The sequence below is a fragment of the Candoia aspera genome, chromosome 2 (genome assembly GCF_035149785.1).
Source record: "Candoia aspera isolate rCanAsp1 chromosome 2, rCanAsp1.hap2, whole genome shotgun sequence".
NCBI lineage: Eukaryota > Metazoa > Chordata > Lepidosauria > Squamata > Boidae > Candoia > Candoia aspera.
In genome coordinates, this window is record NC_086154.1 from 179,008,806 (window position 1) to 179,030,730 (window position 21,925).

At 40.7% G+C, this 21,925-nt stretch overlaps 1 protein-coding gene across 1 annotated transcript; it reads left to right on the forward strand.

The window, feature by feature from the left end:
• The first annotated feature begins 1,109 nt into the window (after window positions 1–1,109).
• PTGR1 (prostaglandin reductase 1) lies at window positions 1,110–21,620 on the forward strand. Its single transcript, XM_063294982.1, has 9 exons — window positions 1,110–1,309; window positions 5,806–5,851; window positions 7,727–7,786; window positions 8,806–8,973; window positions 12,518–12,635; window positions 16,244–16,399; window positions 17,469–17,574; window positions 20,860–20,978; window positions 21,503–21,620. Exons 1-9 carry the CDS (start codon window positions 1,204–1,206, stop codon window positions 21,611–21,613), a joined length of 990 nt encoding a protein of 329 aa, XP_063151052.1. The 5' UTR covers window positions 1,110–1,203; the 3' UTR covers window positions 21,614–21,620.
• Window positions 21,621–21,925: the final 305 nt, after the last annotated feature.

Sequence of the window (21,925 nt, forward strand, 5' to 3'; positions counted from 1 at the left end):
TACCAGGTTGCCTCTTTTTGCTGTACTTGCTATTGAGAATGAGTTTCAAAGGGCGCAGTCACCTTGGAGACTACACTAGCTATACAGCCAATCCCGTACAGCTGATGTTGCAGCCATGCAGGTTTTAATTTTGAGGTGGGGTCATGGGAGAATAAACACGCCTGGGAAAATGGTTGGGGAGGGTGCAGTTAGAGAACACCTTTCCCGACAGGTTGGTAATTTAATAGCATTGACGTGTCACTTTGTGAAGGCGCAGCAGGTATCACTCAAGGGTTTAAATGGCTGTGAGCCAGCTCCTTTCCAAATGGAGCAGTAGGTTGACAGAGGAGCACATTCACTGCAGGGCTTGCAACGTAGGGTCGCTTTGAACTGCTGTGCAGGTTAGTAGAGCGGGTGGGCAGCAGGGATCTGGGTGAGGGGAGAACTGGAGCAATAGACAGGCAGGTGATCTTTCATGGAAATCTATTGGGTTTTGTAAGCTACTCATTTTAGAAGGTTGGTTTTTTTAATGCCATAAGTCAAAGGTCAGGCTTTGTTGCCTGAGGGATGGACTCGGAGTGAGCCGTGCTGTCTTGTACGGCAAATGGTTGGCTGATTCATGGAGATATTCCCCCACAGATATTCCCCCACAGACGACAGATTTCTTGGAAAAGACCGTCTTGACTGTTATGTCTTAATAAGGAAGGGCATGTAATATGAATTGGGCTGTCCTTGCTTGCAGTGAGGATACCTATAGTTGTAGAATTAATAAAATAAACCTACTGTATGACTTTCTCAGTTTCTGTGATGGAATGTGAGGGCGACCCTGGGGAACAGAGGGAAGCGATGCTGGCTAGGGAACAATCAGATAAAAGGAAAGGGGGTCCGAGAGAGGGTGACGGTCTAAAGAAGAAACCTAGGAAAGACCCACCCTGACTACTCAAGCAATAAATAGGGAGGGTGGGAGATTTGTACTTTCAGACTTGCAAGATTCTGTTAATGTAGCCTTACAGTAAACAACAATTAGTTCATCTGGTCGTGTTTCCTGTCTGGGTTATCTAAAAGGCTGACAGTTTCTGAATGAAATGTGCTGACAGTTTTAGCCAGAAGAAAAATAATTCTTAGGAATCTAAACTTCAGGGAATCACTGCATTAAAGGAAAGATCAAGTTGCCAGCCAATTAAGAACACTGAAATCCTCGTTTAATCATTCAGGCTGTGGACAATGGTGAGGGCAAAGTCTTGGATCCTGAAGAAGCAATTTGAAGGGCTTCCTAAGCAGAGTGACTTTGAATTAATAGAGACAAACTTACCAGACCTAAAGGAGGGAGGTAAGAGGGATCTTTTGACTGTGTATTTAAAGGTTTGCCATTTTAACAACTTCTGTCCTAGCATTTAAAAAAAAAACTTTCATTTTACACTTTGTCCCCCCAAGCATATCTATCTATCTATCTATCTATCTATCTATCTATCTATCTATCTATCTATCTATCTATCTATCTATCTATCAAATTTGTCACCACCCATCTCCTCCCACCAGAGGGACTCTGGACAGTTTACAACGAAGTAATCAATAAAACAATAAATATACAATGTAATTAATATATAAAAATAGGATATATAAAAATACAATTACAAGTAGACAATTGTTGTTGTTTATTCGTTTAGTCGCTTCCGACTCTTCGTGACTTCATGGACCAGCCCACGCCAGAGCTTCCTGTCGGTCGTCAACACCCCCAGCTCCCCCAGGGACAAGTCCGTCACCTCTAGAATATCATCCATCCATCTTGCCCTTGGTCGGCCCCTCTTCCTTTTGCCTTCCACTCTCCCTAGCATCAGCATCTTCTCCAGGGTGTCCTGTCTTCTCATTATGTGGCCAAAGTATTTCAGTTTTGCCTTTAATATCATTCCCTCAAGTGAGCAGTCTGGCTTTATTTCCTGGAGGATGGACTGGTTGGATCTTCTTGCAGTCCAAGGCACTCTCAGAATTTTCCTCCAACACCACAGTTCAAAAGCATCGATCTTCCTTCGCTCAGCCTTCCTTATGGTCCAGCTCTCGCAGCCATATGTTACTACAGGGAACACCATTGCTTTAACTATGCGGGCCTTTGTTGTCAGTGTGATGTCTCTGCTCTTAACTATTTTATCGAGATTTGTCATTGCTCTTCTTCCAAGGATTAAGCGTCTTCTGATTTCCTGACTGCAGTCAGCATCTGCAGTAATCTTTGCACCTAGGAATACAAAGTCTTTCACTGCTTCTACATTTTCTCCCTCTATTTGCCAGTTATCAACCAAGCTGGTTGCCATAATCTTGGTTTTTTTTGAGGTTTAGCTGCAAACCAGCTTTTGCACTTTCTTCTTTCACCTTCATCATAAGGCTCCTCAGTTCCTCTTCGCTTTCAGCCATCAAAGTGGTATCATCTGCATATCTGAGATTGTTAATGTTTCTTCCAGAGATTTTAACTCCAGCCTTGGATTCCTCAAGGCCAGCTTGTCGCATGATGTGTTCTGCATACAAGTTGAATAGGTAGGGTGAGAGTATACAGCCCTGCCGTACTCCTTTCCCAATCTTAAACCAGTCTGTTGTTCCGTGGTCTGTTCTTACTGTTGCTACTTGGTCGTTATACAGATTCTTCAGGAGGCATACAAGATGACTTGGTATCCCCATACTACTAAGAACGTGCCACAATTTGTTATGGTCCACACAGTCAAAGGCTTTAGAATAGTCAATAAAACAGAAATAGATGTTTTTCTGAAACTCCCTGGCTTTTTCCATTATCCAGCGGATATTGGCAATGTGGTCTCTAGTTCCTCTGCCTTTTCTAAACCCAGCTTGTACATCTGGCAATTCTCGCTCCATGAACTGCTGAAGTCTACCTTGCAGGATCTTGAGCATTACCTTACTGGCATGTGAAATGAGTGCCACTGTTCGATAGTTTGAACATTCTTTAGTGTTTCCCTTTTTTGGTATGGGGATATAAGTTGATTTTTTCCAGTCTGATGGCCATTCTTGTGTTTTCCAAATTTGCTGGCATATAGCATGCATTACCTTGACAGCATCATCTTGCAAGATTTTGAACAGTTCAGCTGGGATGCCGTCGTCTCCTGTTGCCTTGTTATTAGCAATGCTTCTTAAGGCCCACTCAACCTCACTCTTCAGGATGTCTGGCTCTAGCTCACCGACCACACTGTCAAAGCTATCCCCGATATTGTTATCCTTCCTATACAGGTCTTCTGTATATTCTTGCCACCTTTTCTTGATCTCTTCTTCTTCTGTTAGGTCCTTGCCATCTTTGTTTTTGATCATACCCATTTTGGCCTGGAATTTACCTCCAATGTTTCTAATTTTCTGGAAGAGGTCTCTTGTCCTTCCTATTCTATTGTCTTCTTCCACTTCCACGCATTGCTTGTTTAAAAATAATTCCTTATCTCTTCTGGCTAACCTCTGGAATTTTGCATTTAATTGGGCATATCTCCCCCTATCACTGTTGCCTTTTGCTTTCCTTCTTTCTTGGGCTACTTCTAGTGTCTCAGCAGACAGCCATTTTGCCTTCTTGGTTTTCTCTTTCTTTGGGATGTATTTTGTTGCCGCCTCCTGAACAATGCTGCCAACTTCTGTCCAGAGTTCTTCCGGGACCCTATCTACTAAGTCCAGTCCCTTAAATCTATTCTTCACCTCCACTGCATATTCCTTAGGAATATTAGTGAGCTCATATCTAGCTGATCTGTGGGTCTTCCCTAATCTCTTTAGTCTTATCCTAAATTGTGCAAGAAGAAGTTCGTGATCTGAACTATAGTCAGCTCCAGGTCTTGTATTTACCGACTGTATAGATGTCCGCCACCTTTGGCTGCAAAGGATGTAGTCAATCTGATTTCGGTGTTGTCCATCTGGTGAAGTCCATGTATAAAGCCGTCTCTTAGGTTGTTGGAAGAGAGTGTTTGTTATGCAGAGTGAGTTGTCTTGGCAAAATTCTATCAGCCTATGTCCTGCTTCGTTTTGTTCTCCCAGGCCATGCTTCCCTGTAATTCCAGGTGTCATTTGACTGCCCACCTTAGCGTTCCAGTCTCCCGTGATGAAAATAACATCTCTTTTAGGCGTGTTGTCCAGTAGGTGCTGCAGATCCTCATAGAACTGCTCTACTTCAGCTTCTTCAGCATTTGTGGTTGGGGGGTATATTTGGATCACTGTGATGTTAGATGGCTTGCCCTGAATTCGAATTGAGATCATTCTGTCATTTTTTGGGTTGTATCCAAGCACTGCTTTAGCCACTTTACTATTAATTATGAAGGCTACTCCATTTCTTCTGTGGTCCTCTTGTCCACAGTAGTAGATCTGGTGGTCATTTGATGTGAAGTGGCCCATTCCAGTCCATTTCAGTTCACTGACGCCCAGAATGTCTATCTTTAATCTTGACATCTCACCAATAACCACATCCAATTTGCCCTGGCTCATAGATCTTACATTCCAGGTTCCAATGGTGTGTTGATCCTTAGAACATCGGATTCGCCGTTCACCACCAGCACCGTCGGCCGCTAGCCGTCCTTTCGGCTTTGAGCTAGCTGCGTCATCACGTCTGGGGCTAGTTGAGCTCATCCTCTGTTCCTCCCCAGTAGCATTTTGACCATCCTCCGACCTGGGGGTCTCATCTTCCGATGGTATACCGACATATCTCTGGTTGTACTGATCCATTTAGTTTTCACGGCAAGAATACTGAGGTGGGTTGCCATTACCTTCCCCAGGGATCGCATTTAGTCTGACCTCTCTGTCATGACCTTCCCGTCTTGGGTGGCCCTTCACGGTTTAGCTCATGGCGTCATTGAGGTGCTCAAGCTCCAGCACCACGACAAGGTAACGATCCTTTGCTGAAGACAAGTAGACAATAAATATAAAAAAATAAAAATAAAATATTTTGTAGAAAATATAAAATATATTACATTATATTAAATATATTACATTAAGAAATTGCTTTGAAAAGTTGCATTATGAAAATTGCCTTCAAAGATGTTTATTTAAGGGAGAGATGCATCCTGAAAATTCGTGTATGAGTGGTGACTTTTTTTGTTGGTTTTTAAACTTCACAAATGAATGTGGAAATAGGACAAAATGAAGCTGAGATTGGAGAATGAGAAACTGTAACTTTGGAAGCTGGTTAATTAAATCAAAGGTTAAGGATGTTTGTGTGTGTATAAAATGAAAGCTTATTTTCAGTGTGGAGTTTTTGAATTTAGAAAATACGTTTCTAAGTTGAGCAAAAGAGAATCAGGAAGTGACCTGCTCTTGCACAATTTGGCCAAAAAAATTAACTGAGAAAAACATCACATAACTCAGCTGTAAATAATGTTGTGGGTGGGACGTGCTTCATCTATTTATCTATCTATTTATTATTTATTTATTTTTCAAAGTTTGCCACCACCCATCTCCCCCCAGAATTCCCTCCCAATCCAAAATTTCTAGGTATAATAATTTTGTTCCCTACCCCATCCTCCAAATAATATTTTGAATTTTATATTCCCTGCTATTCCCACCTCTTTATTGGTATAACTTACTTATTTCTATTTCTTATTTCTTCTTAAGGCATATAACGATAAGGATTTTGACAGAAAAAGATAGTATAAAAACAATGCATTTTGGATAACTGATAAAACAGCACGGGATAAAGGAACCTTAAACACCTTCCATCATATGCATAGATTGCATTTCCAGGCCAGTGCACTTCTCCCATTTTCTATCCTCTCCTCCATGGTTCCTTCACAAGAAAATAGAAAATTATCAAATGATGGTAATAATGCATCAGCTTGATCCTTCTTCTTTTCTTATTTATTTCAGAGGTGCTGCTTGAAAGTGTGTTTCTCAGTCTTGACCCCTATATAAGGTACTACTGTTTGTCTGACTTGGTGTTTCAATTCTAAAAACCCAGTTAATTTTGACCATTGGCCTTTTGTCCTAATTTCCCATTTAACTGTAATTTGGCCATCTCTTAACAGCTTTTTCTCTAGCAGAAGATGGCATACACATCTGCCTAATATTGGCCTGAAGATGCCTCACTGATTCTTCCTTATGGGCACATACACCTGATGCAGCTTTTCTGTCTTTTGATGGAGTTTTTAAAGGTTAATAAAAGAACTCCAAGCAGCTAACAACAATCTTGCAAAGTGGAAACGTGAACCAAAAAACCTACACATTAAGCTTAATTACGTTCAGAAAAGAATTCAGTCTTCACACAGTAGTTAGATGAAGAGGAAAAAAAAGGTAGCTTACATTTATTCAGTAGATCTGAATACAAGTAGCTTTGCAGTAGAAAGCATTTATTCATCACTGGTTCTTTGTAGATATTCTTTATGGAAATAGAAATGTCTGCCCATGAGCGAGATGAAAGGACAAGAGCTGCATTCTGCAGCACCTCCTGCTTGCAGGTGTGCCAAAAGGGTAAACTGGAGATTATTAATCCCCAAACCCAAGAAGAAGGAGGAAGTGGAAATCAGGTGACCCATGTGACATCCCACAAGCACAATAGAGATGCGTTTACTAGAAAGACCCCCTTATGCTTATGAGAAAATGCTGAGTTGACCCCCTGATAATTCCAACATCTTTCCCAGCCCATAATCGAGGGTGGCTAACTTCAAGTTTTTCTCTACAGGACAGAAGTAGTGTTTTGCATCTTCTCCCAACACAAGGCTTTCTATAGACCAGGGGCTTGGATCTGCCCAGCTCCTGTTGGCTCTTTGGGCTGCTAGAGGCATGCTCCCTTCTTCTTCATTTGCTGCAAAGTCCCCCTCCCGCCCCACCCAGCCATGTGGTGCTGGAATGACATAACACCATGAAAGGAGTAATACCACCAAGAGTTCTTGGAAAGTGGAAGCCCAAGACTTTTGTACGGTGACCTTTCTGTTAGAACTGTTTAGAGACAAAGACCCAAGTAGGCAGGTCCTTCTGCTTCTACATTGGTGTGACAAACCAATCATTTTAGATAGGTCTTGATCTACTGCTTTTTCTGGCAGTAGCAAGTAAGCCATCATCATTAAGTATAAACTAGAGTTCTCTACAGTGCAGTTTGACCAGCCCCTCTCTGTATGGCACACCAGAATCTGATGTCCTGGTCTACTGCTTAGAGAGATTCTGGTCCACTTGCGATCACTAGAGAAGCCCCAAGCTCACAAGAGCAATGCTATTATTTAAAGATCTGACAGATGGCCAGAACAGCGGGCTTAGCCATTTGGCCGAAGCAAATTATGTGGCATACTTTTGTGCTATCTCATGGACCGGAGGCTAGAACATTTAACCAGTTGTTTGCATGTACCCAAAGTCTGGTGATGTTGCACAAATTGGTATGTGCATTTTTGCTTGAAAGAGTAGCTCCCTCTTCAAATTTGAATTCATTGTAATTTGTATAAAGGTCTAATTACGTACTTTCACATGACCCAAAATAAAAGCGGCTTATGATGCAGATCAAAGTATTCATTGCTGTCATGACTAAGTACAAAACATGTAATAAAAGGCAGTCTCTGGCCTACATTCCATTATGAAATTCCTTTGACTTGAGTCCAAGTTAAATCACTTACCTTTATGTCCCCCTGGCCCACAGAGAAGTAGGCCTGTCAGTCATGGCTTTAGTTTAATCCCTTTGATTCAACTGTTCACTATCTTGAGCAAACTCAGTCCCTTGGATCAAACCCTTAGTCAGAATAATTGGCCCCATTTCTATAAACGCATTTTCTGAAAAGTCTACCTTATTTGTTTTGTTTTGCAGACCATACAGTAAGACCCAGATGAAGGAAGGAGACATTATAATAGGGTTTCAGGTTGCAAAGTAAGATCTGCCTTGACTTATTTTCTGTTCCACCAACTGCTGGTCTTCCTTTCTTACAGGTGAAGTTAAGGTTGGGCATTGGACAAATAAAATGAAAAATAAAAACAACACCCACATTTGTATCTATTTTCTCTTGGAAAGAAATGTTGGCTGAATTAACTATTCAAGAAATTGCACAAGGTCCTGATAACAAGGCTACAAATTAATGAATAGTAAATAATACACAGTCAGCAAGACCTGTCCATTTGATAGACTTCCTAGCCTTGTCCAAAATGGAAGAAACCAAATGCATAATTAAGAATATTCAAATGGATGCTATAATGAAGCAAGATGAATCCCTGGTGCTGTTCCAAGGATAGCTGAATAAACGTTAACAAAAGATTCAGAGGAAAGCACAATAAAAATAGTAAAATCAGTTTTTGAGTGCATGAAAGGTACTTGGTGTTGAAAACACTGTAATGCAGGGACCAGACAGGCTTCTCTTCTTGGGGCCTCAAATGATAGAAGGAAATGCTGCTTTGGATACATTGGTCCAAAGCCATTTAGGGCTTTATAGAGTATTATCAATGCTCTGAAATATTTATTTATTTTATTTTATTTCTATCCCGCCTTTATTATTTTCATAAACAACTCAAGGCAGGGAATACACTCAATACTCCTTCCTCCTCCTCCTGTTTTCCCCACAACCACCACCCTGTGAGGTGAGTTGGGCTGAGAGAGAGGGACTGGCCCAAAGTCACCCAGCCGGCTTTCAGGCCTAAGGTGGGACTAGTGCTCACAGCCTCCTGCTTTCTAGCCCATTGCCTTAAGCACTAGGCCAAACTGGCTCTCTAAATATGCCTAGAATGGTCTCATAGCATCTCAACCTAAGAATTCCCTGCAATAATTTAGAGCCAGATTATGGGTTACATTGCTCCTTGACAGATGTTTCAAAAGAATTGTTAAAAACTGGTTATGCTTGCAATACATGGAGTAACTTTGTTGACTAGTGCAACTGGGTATCTGTGTTCTTTTTAAAGGGTTTTGGAAAGCAGAAATCCTTCGTATCCCATTGGGGTGTTTGCTGTGGCACACGCAGGCTGGACGACTCATTTTATTTCCAACAGCAAAAAACTATCACTAATGTCTCCAGGCTGGCCAAGAAATCTTCCAAGGTCATTGGCTCTTGGGACAATTGGCATGACAGGGTGAGTGTACTCTAATAATGTACTTGATGGACATGATGTGATGGATTGTAGCCCAATTATCTTTGAATTCTGCTACGTGGCACTTGAGCTGAGTGTGGCACTGCATAGGCTCTAAAACCTATCCCTGATGGCTCCGTGATTGCGAAGCCTATGGGAAAAATACCTTTTACCTTAGAAAGAGATGTGCTGAGCATTCAGAGAATGTCAGCCCAATTTGTCATTCCCTGATACCAGTGTGGGGCTCATGAACAGCAGCATGTCCACGGGTGTCTTCTTGAGTCCTAACCAGGTCCCATGGCCCACCTGAATGTATTTTTAATTTTCTTTTTTAAATTAAATTTTATTAAAGAAGTTTTTTTGCAAAGTAAAAACAATACAAATTTAAAGAAAAAAGAAAGTAAAGAAAAGTAAAAGTGATGAGTAAATAGAAGATAAATGAATGAGTGAGTGAATGAATGAATGAAAGAAAGAAAAAAAGAAAGAAAGAAGCTTCCAATCTTTTTTACAGCAGTTATAAATGCATTTATATTTTATCCTCTCTCTCTCTGGTTACATCATGGCTCTTTTTTCCCCATGTTCTACCCTTTCTAATAATCAGACCCATAAATTACAGATTCATTTTTTTCCATTTTCAGCAAAAAGTCCATAAAGGGTTTCCAGCCACTGACAAATGTAGTTATTGTATTTTCCTTAAGCAAGTCAATTTTGTCATCTCTGCATATTTTGTCATCTTCAGCAACCATTCCTCCATTGTGGGTATTTCATACTCTTCCATCTTTGTGCATAGAGTATAATTCACTGCAGTTACCATGTATAAACAGACGTCCATAAGTCTTTTCCAGTTGTCTGTCCATTAGTCCCATCAAGATAAGTTCTGGTTTCAGTTGAATATTAATCTTTAAAATTCTTCATATCACTGTGTGTATTTGAACCCAACATTTTCTAGCCTTTTTACAAGGCCACCAAGCATGATAAAATGACCCTTCATGTTTTCCATATTTCCAACACAGATTTGAAGTACCTTTATACATTCTAGATAATCTTTCTGGTGTCATATACCAACGGTACATCATTTTATAAAAATTCTCTTTAAGATTATAACATAATGTGAATTCTAGTCCTTCCAGCCACATATTTTCCCAATGATCCATCTGTACATTATAACCAAATTAAACAAAAAACTACAATGTTGAAAAGGAATGTGCCAGCCTCAAACATCAGCTTTATTTCCAAATCCTGGAGTCATTCTTAGGACCTTTCTGCATGGCTCAGTTAAATGTTATCCATCTTACCTTGAGCTAGCAGAAAAAGCTATACTGGCATAAAAGTTGCTGTCCCCACTGCTGATCTGCCAATTGACTCTATAGCCATTGTTCTGGCTTTGCACCACTTGGTGCTGTCTCTTTCTGATTAGGTGTGCTAAGCAAAGCCCTTGATTAAACTGTTGGCAGATTGCTAGGAAAGCCTTTGGCCCAGGAGAGATCAGAAAAGTCACACACCAGGCATTTCTATAAAAATAATTTTATTTACAGAAAGCAAAACATATTTAAAAGCTTCTGCATTCTTACAGGCTCTCAGTGAGAGCAGCTTGACTCTCTACATGCCTACACAGAAGGGAAACTGAAACTAAAACAAGTCCAGGCAAGTTCTTTCCCCCAGGTGCAAAAATTAACATTCAAAAAGGGGACAGTTGAATTCAACCTCTTCACCCAGCCAAAATGATTAGTTACCATAGTAACCTTAATCTGTAGTAGAAAACAATATATTAACATAAACCCACTGATTTTTCAGCCTTCCCATCTTCAGAATGTGGTCAACTGGTGGGAAACCATCAACACTGCCTGGATGGGTGAACGGTTTTGACAGATGGCTAGACTTGTAGGTTTAGCCCTCTGTTAAAACCAGTGCTTTCCCTGATTAAGGAACAGCTGACCCTCAGGTTACTGGAGCTGCCAGTAAAGGGGGAGAGAGTCTTTACAGTGCAGCTTCCACAGACTGATGATCAGCTTGGCTGATCTTCTGAAAACATGTTCAGCCTCCATCAAAGCAGAGTCACCCAGCAGCCGCTTGCTAGCATTCTGAGAAAGCCAGCTCTCCTGCTTCGCTGTGCAGCTCCCTCAGCCCCTTTGGTGGGCCAATTGTTGCAGCAATTTTGCCTGCCCTTTCCCCCTGTGGGGAAAAAGATGAGTGGCAGAGGATAGTCCCTGGGGCACAAGGAGAGTGATGGGGCCACATCAGCCCAACATGGACAAAAGATATGAGGCTGACGTCTCCAATCTCCCCCTACAGGTCACTCAGTTGTGCCGCCTACAGAAAAATTGGTGCAGCATCTCAGAATTCACACACATTAAAATAGTTTTGGGTTGCTGCCAGCAGAAAGGGGGGAAACACTGATGTAAAGCTGGCACAGCTATGTGTGATTTACTGTAAGTCTGGCTTACTGTGGGGCTAGGGCCAAAATGAAGGCAATGACTTGGGGCCACAGCAGCAAGACTATGTTGCCAGGCCATGTTTGTGTTGGGATTAGGTGCAAATTGGGAAAAGCCTTTAGAAAATGAAATTATACAGGGCTGCATTCCAGTCCTTTGTTTGGAAGTGGAACCCCCTGCCCAGAGAATGGCAGACATAAGCTGAGGTGGTGGAGAGCAACTGTGTGGGTAGATAGGTTGCTTTCTGGTAATGAGGCATTTGTGACTGGCCTGCAATAGCCATCTGTGAATGTCCTCATTATAGGAGCTGCTGTTTTTCAGTGGCAGCACCAGTTCTCTGGAACAGTCTCCTAGTGGAGATCAGACTAGCCCCATCTTTGATTTGTTTAATTTAATTTAATTTAATTTAATTTAATTTAATTTAATTTAATTTAATTTAATTTAATTTAATTTAATTTAATTTAATTTAATTATTTTATTTTATTTTATTTAATTTATTGTTTTATTTTATGAATTGATATAGCTGCCCCACTTGAATTATGCCACTTAGAAAGACAATTACCACAAAACCACAATAAATAGTAACAATAATAATCACTAATATGGGTCCTGGCTAATACCTGGCTGATATATTCAGAAGGATGTTTCAAGCTGAGCAGAGTTCAGCTCATCTTATTCTAGTTCATCTTATCTCAGCCATCTTCATCTTCTATTTTATTTTTATTTGGGCTGGGGTTTTTTGGTCATTCCTCTTGGTAGTTTTTAAATCATTTGGTATATTTGAAGTCTTACAGAGGATGTTTTAAAGTTTTCTAGTATATTGTATAATGTAGGTTGCTGAGAGTTGATGGATTCTGGAAGGAAACAAATTGATTGAATGAATGAACAAATGAATACATAATATTATTTCAAAATTCCCAGTGTGTTTACTAGCCCCCAAAGTTGAGGAATCCTGCCCCTATTCTGTGGTGCTTTTAAAGACATTCTCTGTATGTAATTAGGCTGTTCCCGTCAGTGGTGAATGTTCCTATTTGAGTCCTATTTGATGTTATGTTTTGGACATGTGATGGTGTCAGTTTTTATTTGAACAAACTTTTAAGTCTTCTTTCCTGCAGTCTTACTGCTTACTTTGGCCTACTTGAGATCTGCAGGCCCAAACCAGGAGAGACTGTCCTGGTTAATTCGGCAGCTGGTGCTGTGGGCAGTGTGGTTGGGCAGATTGCTAAACTTAAGGTAAGTGGTCATAAAATATTTTGGACTTCAACTGCCATCAGCCTGACCAATGGCTAAGAATTGTGGACGCTCTGGTTGCTTGTCTCTGGTCTATATACTTGCATGCCCCCTGATTGATGCAACAGAGAAGGTTCTGCATAATAGCCACATAATAGTCACATCCACAACATGGCCATTTAGTCATGGAGAGGATATAATATGTGATGTCACACATATCATGATAGCATCACTCAAATGATACAAACTACACACTGTACAACATTTGCATCATAACATTATGATGTGACTGATGCCAATTATTCTCATAAGTTCTATAATGTTGGGACATCACTGTGGCTTTTATAAGATGCCTATGATTTATGTTCATAAAAATACTATTTTTGATAGTAATTTTATTAAAGATTACAATTTACAACAATAAAACTAATACAAACTAAAAAAAATAAAAGAATAAAAAGAAGGTGCAGAAAAAAAGAAAAAATAGAAAGAAAATAGAAAAGAAAAAATAAGAATATAGTAAAGAAAAAGAAAAGAAATATATAAAGAAGTGACTTATCCCTTCATCACAAGTATAAACAACATTAGTAACTTACCACCTTCTTTTAAAATACAACCAATGATCTTTTTTTCCCATATCCCATCTCTTATCTATAAACAAACCCATAAAACCTCATCATTTCAGTCCTGATTTTAACGAAAGTCCATTAAGGGTTACTAGAGACAACTACATATTTATTTTGACCTTGATCAAATAAACCAACTTTATATACCTTCCTAACAATCTTGATCTTTAGTCCCTTCAAGTAATGTCCTAGAACTTGATTTTTTTTCATTTTTTTCTTTGTCCCTTCTCACAACATTCTTCAGCTAGTTTCTTTTGGATGTCCAGTGTAACATCTTTTTCCATGTCATTCTTGTAGCCTGTCATTTGTGAATCCACTTTCAAATCAGTCTCAGTCATGTCAGGTAATACCTTTCCCTCTCCCATAGCATCTTTTAGACACACTCTCTCCATAGAGGCAGATGTCTCTGTTGACACTATTAAAGTACTCCTATGCCACATGACTTTGGTGTGTTTTGCTACAGTGGGCAAATAGGTTTCATTTAGCTGTGTCTTTATTGACACTTGATGTCTTACAGATACTCATGAAAATAGGTGGACTTAAAGGGGGCAAAATATAAAACAGTGGGCTCTTTCTGTTTAATAGTCTCTGCAACTAAGTAATTCCACTATCTGTGGAAGCTTCTTCCATAAAGAAATGTGTTATTCTTTTAAGTGCCACGACACTGTCTTCAAACATTGAATTACAACAAGCCTCTTCACAGCCCTTGCTCTTCCTTGCCAGGAGACTGAAACTCTGCTTCTTCCTTCCCCTGGCATACTTTTTTTCCTTAGGTCTCACTACCTGCTTGGGTGAGAGAATGAGATGGAGAGAACTTCTTTCATGTGGTGACTGAGTGCCCAGAGGCATCTCCATTGGCACCTCCTTGTTTACCCATGCTGCCTGATTTTTAAACCTTATTTGAACTTGGGAAACATTAATTGGAAGCTAGTTTTCTGCAAAGGAAAGCTCCTGCTTCTAGGATCCTCCTCCTTTCCTTACAAAAACGCCTCTGAGCACCACATAAACCCCATACGTATTATTATTATTATTATTATTATTATTATTATTATTATTAAAATTAAAATGGTCGGTGGCTGCAGCAAAGCACTTTATTTGGAAATGGGCTCACCTGTCCAGAAAGCAGAGAAAAATGCAAAGGTAAGCTGAAATGGCAGGTGACATCCTGGAGGCTTGATAGGATGGATGTTTGTCTTCTGGTAAAGGAGCATTTTGTGGTTATGTATTTTTTTATTTACAAGACTTACAAGGTGCTCCAATCAACTGACTCTAAGCAGCATTCAACTCCCTAAATCTGTAAATTGGGTTAAAAACAGATATAGAAATAATCAAGATTAAAACTAAAACTATATATTGGAAGACAGCCATATCGAAACCGGGAATTAACTTGCAGGATACAAACGAATTCATTGTTTGGAAGAATAGTCACAGCAGCCCTGCCCCCCTGAGGCCTAGTCAAAACTACTCAAATCTCCACAGATTTTCTAGAAACCAGGAAAGAAGAGATCGTTCAGGTTTCTGGCAAGTAGACATGGAGTGTGGTAGCTATGGTGCATCGGGAAGTCTCAATGGCAACTGCTTTGTGATAGCACCAACGTCAGGCTCTAAAAATTCTTAATTTGCCCACCAGAAAATAAATAGATTGCATTGGCAAACCCAGTGCTACCCAAGCAAATTTGACCTAGCACAACAGGTGGTTCCTCTTCCTCTTCTCTTCTTCCTCCTTCAACCCCACAAAATCCTCCACGTCTCTTTGGTGGCTCCCACAGCCCGCCTCCCTCCTTGCAGATTCTGGAGCTGCAGGGAGGAAAGGGGAATCCAACAGCATCCATCCCACCCAGACGGAACCATTAGATAGAGTCTCACTGCAAACATAAGCTTGTTTGAACCTGCCTGTCAGGAGGTTGATGAACTTGTTACACTTTGAAGATGAACAAGTGTTGTAAATTAAAAATGGCACTATCTTCTGGTCCTCAGGATGGAGGCTGCAACTGCACAATCCAAGCCCCTTCCTTTGACGCATATAAAAAAGGGCAAGGCTCCCACTGACTTTTGACACCCTCCCAGAGATGCCCATACTCAGATCATATCGTTTCAAAATGCCGCATTACGAAGATGTCCAGTTGCACTTAATAACAGCTTGTCTAGTTAGATCTCCGGGCTACCCAGACCCATTTTATTTACAGTTGCTACTATCTGATCAATGGGATTTTATTTCTCCTAACGTACCCTTTTGTTTTACTGTATGTAAGATGTGTCACACCTTGACCACACCAGATTTATAATTCTTGGGTTTTGCTTTGGTTTTTACTTGCTACTGTATCTCACCCTTTTTGAGCTGGTCCATACTGTAATAAAGTGTATCTCTCCTCTATCTCATCTGTCTGTCTCTCTTTTTCTCATTTATCTATCTATCATCTATATATATATTTATCCGGGCTAGAAACCAGGAGTTTGAGAGTTCTAGTCCCACCTTAGACATGAAAGCCAGCTGGGTGACCTTGGGCCAGTCACTCTCTCTCAGCCCAACTCAGCAGGGCTGCAACTAGGGGGGGGGGCAACTGGGGCATGTGCCCCAGGCACCACGCTGGTGGGGGGCCAAAATGGGCGCGGAATCTATGTTTGCCCTGGGTGATGCAGACCCTAGTTGTGGCCCTGCAACTCGGTGCAATGTAGACTAGCCTCCTCGTGGTGCACCCCGGGCAACGTGACTTGTCATGGCTAAATCGTCTACACATCTGGCTGCTGGACTTCACAAGGATTTCCCAGCAAGAAAAAGCAGCATGAACACCGAACTGCTATGCCATACAATTAAAAAAAAAACCTATTCTTTCTGTCTCTATCTCTGTCTGTCTGTCTATCTATCATCTATCATCTATCTATCTCTGTCTGCTTGTCATCTCCATCTATTGAAAATGCTTTATAGAGAAACTTGAATAGCCTTGCAAAGGCACCTGGGCTTTATTATTATTTTTTAATTGGCAGCATTGTAGAGTGGTCGGCACTGCAGGTTCTGATCTGAAGGTGGCTTACCTTAAGGAGCTTGGCTTTGACGTAGCCATTAACTATAAGACGGTGCGATCCCTGGACCAAGCTCTGAGAGAAGCTTCTCCCGATGGCTACGACTGCTATTTTGATAACGTACGTACAAGACTGACCCCAGCTCTGGGCTGGCCTGAGATAGAAAGGGAAGCTGATCTGAGGAGCTCCCTTGGCTGAGAGCTGCTTTTGCCCTGACAAAGAAAAGCAGCAATACATCCTTAAGTCTCCCCTGCAACCCCCAAATCAGGCTTTTTATATTTTGGGACACCCCTCTCACCCCCTTCTTGTATTTCTCCCTCCCAGGCAGTCCACCAATGGTCTCCTTGCATGATGCATAGTGCATACTTAATGGCAATAATTACAAAAATAGGGTTTTTAAAACAGGCTTCCCCAGAAGGAAGAGGGTAATCCCATATCTCCCCCTCGTAGATAAGGTTGTTCTGTACAGGTATGAAGTGGGGGAGGCTGTCTGTGTTGCTTGCATCCCTCCTTCTGCGGGTACAGCTGGAAGGTTTGTTCCCATACCTGTATGTGTATGTTTCTGAGTACCTGTAAGTGTCTTGGAGGAAGGTGAGCCAGTGTTGATGGAGATCATGCATGGCTTGTGTCTACATGTGGGCACATATATCAGTAGTTGTGCTCAAGTGCCTGATACTGGTAGTCCTCACTTAATGACAGAAATTTCTGTTGCTAAGCGGTGCAATCGCAAAGGGTGATGTCATGTGACTGTGCCACTTAGCGATGGCAGTTCCAGCACTTCCGGTTGCCATATTTAAGTGTGATGTCATGTGGTCACTATTTCACTGGCAGATCAAATTCTGTGCTTCCAGAATCCACCTTCTGGGTTAGCTGCTCACCTGGAGCAGATTTAGGCAGATCTGCCAAAAAGAGAAAGGGAAGGGAAACTTTAGGGGCAGAATCGAGAGTTCCCTTCCCTAGTATTGGATGTGACCTTCTGTTTCCTCCGACTGGGAGATGTTTAAATGCCTGAAATCCCCAAAGCAAAACCCTGTATTTCTTTCCTGTGATCTCTGTTCCTAAGAACAGATTATGGGCATTAGCAGAGCTCTTTCAAGATAATTCCATGTAGATCACTGAACAATATTCTTCCTCTACTTGTGGAGCATTTCAGTCTCTGCAAATGTTGTGTTGTCTTTGTCTCCACCAGGTGGGGGGAGAGTTTTCCAGTGTTGTTCTGGAGCAAATGAAGACATTTGGGAGAATTGCTGCGTGTGGTGCTCTTGCCTTGTATAATGACAATGTGCCCCAGAAAGGTACAAATCTATTACTTTTTCATTCCACATGCTGCTTGCTAGCTTCTGAAAGGAGACTAAATAAAGGAAGTGTTCTATCTCAGGGCAGAAATGTATGTTTTCCTTTCAGTCTGCCCTCATCCTTCTATCAGTTTTTGTGAAGATGGGGGGAGGAAAGCTCATTTTAGATATTTGAGCATGATGAGCCAAATTTGGTATGATTCACCAGCCAAATGGAACTTTGATCAACCTTTTTGGTCTTTTTAATCTGAACACCATTCAACAGCCCTGAAAAGAAGCTTTATTTGGCAGGGGGTAAGGAATTTATGGACCCCTTGATGTTGCTGGACACATCTCCCTGCCAGAGAGAGAGATTTTAATAGCTTCTTCTTAATCCTTTTACTGATTACTTTTATAATGAAATAGCACTTGTTTTGAAATAAATATGAAACTTATTTGGGCTGCACTCTGAAAATTACTTGGAAAAAATATGTTGGGCCTGACATTCTTCATTAATGCCTGTGTACCTTTTTTCAGACTTTGGAAGGAAAAAAAGATGCTCCTGCTTTAAGAGTCATATTAAAGATGCACTGCTTTAATGATTCAATTCATTAAAGCAGCAGCATCTTTTAAAAGCTCACGTGCAAGACTGAAAAAAGATGTCTGTATTTTAAGGAATAGTGCTACTGCTGAATCATTTTTGAAGAGAGTAAACCCTAAAAGAACATTTATAATAGGAAAACTAGTAACTAACCCTCCTGGTCCTGGGAGCAAAAGCTGACATTATATGGCTATTCATTAAGGGCAATAGCCCACTGCACTTAAAAAAAAAAAAAGAAGCTGTAAGAATTTTTTTTTCATGTTATTGTGGTTTTTAGGTATTTTGACAGTTTGGCATTGCAACTGCAATACATTTGAGTAATTATGTGTATGTTTCCATCCCCAAATAGTTCTTCCCCTTTTCTGAAAAATTTCTCCTCCTGCAAAGAAAGTTCCTGGTCACACATACCCCACTCCCAATTTGCAGAGTGCTTTTGAATTTGCTTTGGTTGTATCTCTGGGCATACTTTATTTCTGTCTGCTGCTGCTGTTGATGTTTTCATGACATCCAAAAATCTCACCCCACTCTGCCGCCTCCCTGGTTCCTTCTGCTACCTTCTCAGAAACAAAGCCTTCTGGCTGACATTCGCTGATGATGTCTGGGATGTGAAGCATAGCTAAGGAAGCTGCAGACTGATGGCTAGGTTATGATTGACTGGAAAGCAGGACTTCCAGACGTGCTTCTTGGCCACCCCATAACTAAACACCCAAACCACAGACCCTTCCACTGAAAATGCCACCAAAATATTCTCCTTTGCTTTCCAATGGTTCATTTGCATTTTCTTTTCCATCAAATTGAGTAAGTATGCTTGAAAAATGGCAGAGGCAATTTTGGCACTTTAGTTGTAGATATGCACATACCGGGGTCAGAAGCAGCACAGTAGGGCAGAGAAAACTGCAGCCGTTCACCACAGTTCTTTGGGTAGAAGCTGCCTTTAAATTGTGAAGTCCTGGGGACATTGATGCTGTTTTCTTGCTAATAGTATAGAAATATACTTGTCATTGTCTTGTCATTGTCTTTCAAAGATGTTTTTCATCCCAAATATTCTGTACTAGTTTCCCATTCAGGTAATAACCAGATCCAACCCTTCTCAGCTTTTGAGCCCACTCAGGCTTACTTGGTAAGAAATAAGTACAGAAGGGATATCAGTTCCACCAAGGATAAATCAAATGCTCAGCCTAGCTATTTTTTAAATAATCACTTTTAATTGCATACTGACATTCTGGATCAGAAACAAAAATCCTTTATTTAGAAACAGAATTCATTCAGGGTAACCTGACTTTGACTGTGAGGCAACAACATCTGTGATCTTGCATGGTTGAAATTTAATGAGCTGCACGCCACTAGAGGCCAGTCTTGAATTAGAGCAATGGTTACTTGGCTATGGTTTGTTGAATAACCCACTATGGACCAGAGTCACACAACACTCTGAGCCAAAACCAGACCACCCATTGTGTGTATCAAGTTCTCAGAACCAGGCTGTGAATTCGATAAAAAACCCAAATGTCTAAGCTACCTGCTGTGAACTCTGATGACATTGTGGAGAAGTAATCTAAATGATTATTAGGAAACACTATATGGTAGTATTTTAAAAGCTCAAAATTCCTTTGTGTCAATTGTGACTTGTCATTATTACATGGACAGATCCATATCATTTTGGTACCAACAAAACTGAAAGACTTTGCCATTATTTTTCAGCTTTTTCAACTTTGCATTCTATCTGACCATTCTGGGATTTCTAGTGGTCTCCCATTCAAGTTTCAACCCAAACTGATCCTGCTTATCTCCCAATCCCAGGCAAGACTGGCCTGGTGATACCTGTCTAAAACAGGAAGTTCTGCCACAAAAGTTCTTTGTGTTCAGTCCGTGATAACATCTGTTCTTATGAACTTTCCAACAAGCTGAGATGCTGCTGGTCAGCTACCATTTCAAGTGAAGACTCCTTTAATTTAGATTCTGGGCCAGGCTATAGCTGGGAAAGTGAAATTTCACAATGATCTGATTTAGATATTGTACTACTCCATCATTTTAACCATACAGTAGTTTGTATGGTTAAAGCTACAATAAGCCATAAAGAAGTTTGATTTTAGCTTAGCAGTTACGTGAACCCAATCTCAGCTAGTTGGGAAGGGCCATCTTTGTAGATCTGGTAATCCAACCAAAATTTAGGTTTTTAAGCAGCAGCAGAATATAATATTGTTCTATTTTTATTAACAGCTGAAATCTTACACCACTATTTGCAAACCATTTAAAGAAACTTGGTTACACTTGGTTACAGGTGGAATGACTAGGTTCAGCACCTTCCCCACCATATTATTTTTTGTTTGGTCCAATTTTTAACATGGTGGAAGTCTCCCTGAAAGACTCTCTTAAGTGTATATACTGCAAATATACTGTACATACTGTATGTTCAAGAGAGACTATTCATTAATGGTTCAGTTTAAAAATGCTGATAAAGTATGAGGGTGTGAGAAGGTGAGAGCAAGGCTGTGCTGTGAAGCAGATACATGGGATATCACTGTTCACTACTCTCTTTTTCAAGTAGGCAGAATTTTGCAGGAAACTAGGAAACACAACATATGCAGCTTTGGGTAACAGCAACAGGAGTGACACCAGTTTTGCAGCTGCCTGGCAAGAAGACTTGCTCCAAAGTGCTCAAGCAGGACAAATTTTCCTAACCTTTTCTTCTTGGAACTCTCTTCTAGGACCTTATGTCCAGCTCCCTATGATCTTCAAACAACTGGATATGGAAGGTTTTTTAGTCACACGTTGGGAAGACAGGAAAGCTGAAGGGCTAAAAACACTATTGACATGGGTTCAAGAGGTAAGCTGACAGTAGGAGAGGCTCTAATTGTGTGTCCGTGTGTGTGTAACCCAGAGAGAGAAGCCCTTGATATCCCACCTCTTCCTTGGGAGCCCAAGGCTGCATGCCATGGGGGTTCCCTCTCTCCTCATCTTTAACCCAAGATCAACCCTTTGAGATTGAGCCAAAAGAGAATGATTAGACCAAAATCAGTTCTGTGACTGACTGCAGAACCTGGGTCTCCCTGGTCCAAGTCCACCACCTTAAAACCATATGCTACACTTCCTGCCTTTTGCCATGCTATTTGCTGAGCAAAGGCTTTGCTACAAACAAGCAGAAACTTGATTCTGAGTTAGTGTACTTATTTTTATTCTTGAATGCATTCAATGGATCGTGATGTGATGTGTTGAGGGTGTGGGTATGTCTCTAAAAAAATGTGTAATGCTTCCCCTTTGTCTTATCCTTTGCTATTTTGATCAGAAATGTATTTAGACTTTAAGTCACAGGGATACTGCATACTTTTTAATGTTTCATTTTTTGTATAGGGGAAAATTAAGTACTGTGAGCACATCACTGAAGGTTTTGAAAACATGCCAGCTGCATTTATAGGAATGTTCAAAGGAGACAACATTGGAAAGGCAATAGTAAAGGTGTAACAGGTACTTCGTTGTCTTTGAAAAACCTCAGTACAATAAATTCCTCTATCTGCACTTCCTTATGGCCTGATTTGCCTTCTTGCCAAGAACTATCCAAGATTATGCCAATCTACTTCCATTATCCAGCATGCCTCAAGTGTGGTCAAAACCTGAGAAAAACAGGGTTATGATGTGAACTCTAAGTACAAAATAAACAAATGTCCTTAGATTGGCTATAGTCATGCCGCCAATAGGCTGTCCAGTTTGAATAAAAGAGGCAGTCTGAAAAGCTGAAGCACACGCAATCCTCTCTCTGCCACCAATAGTTTCTAC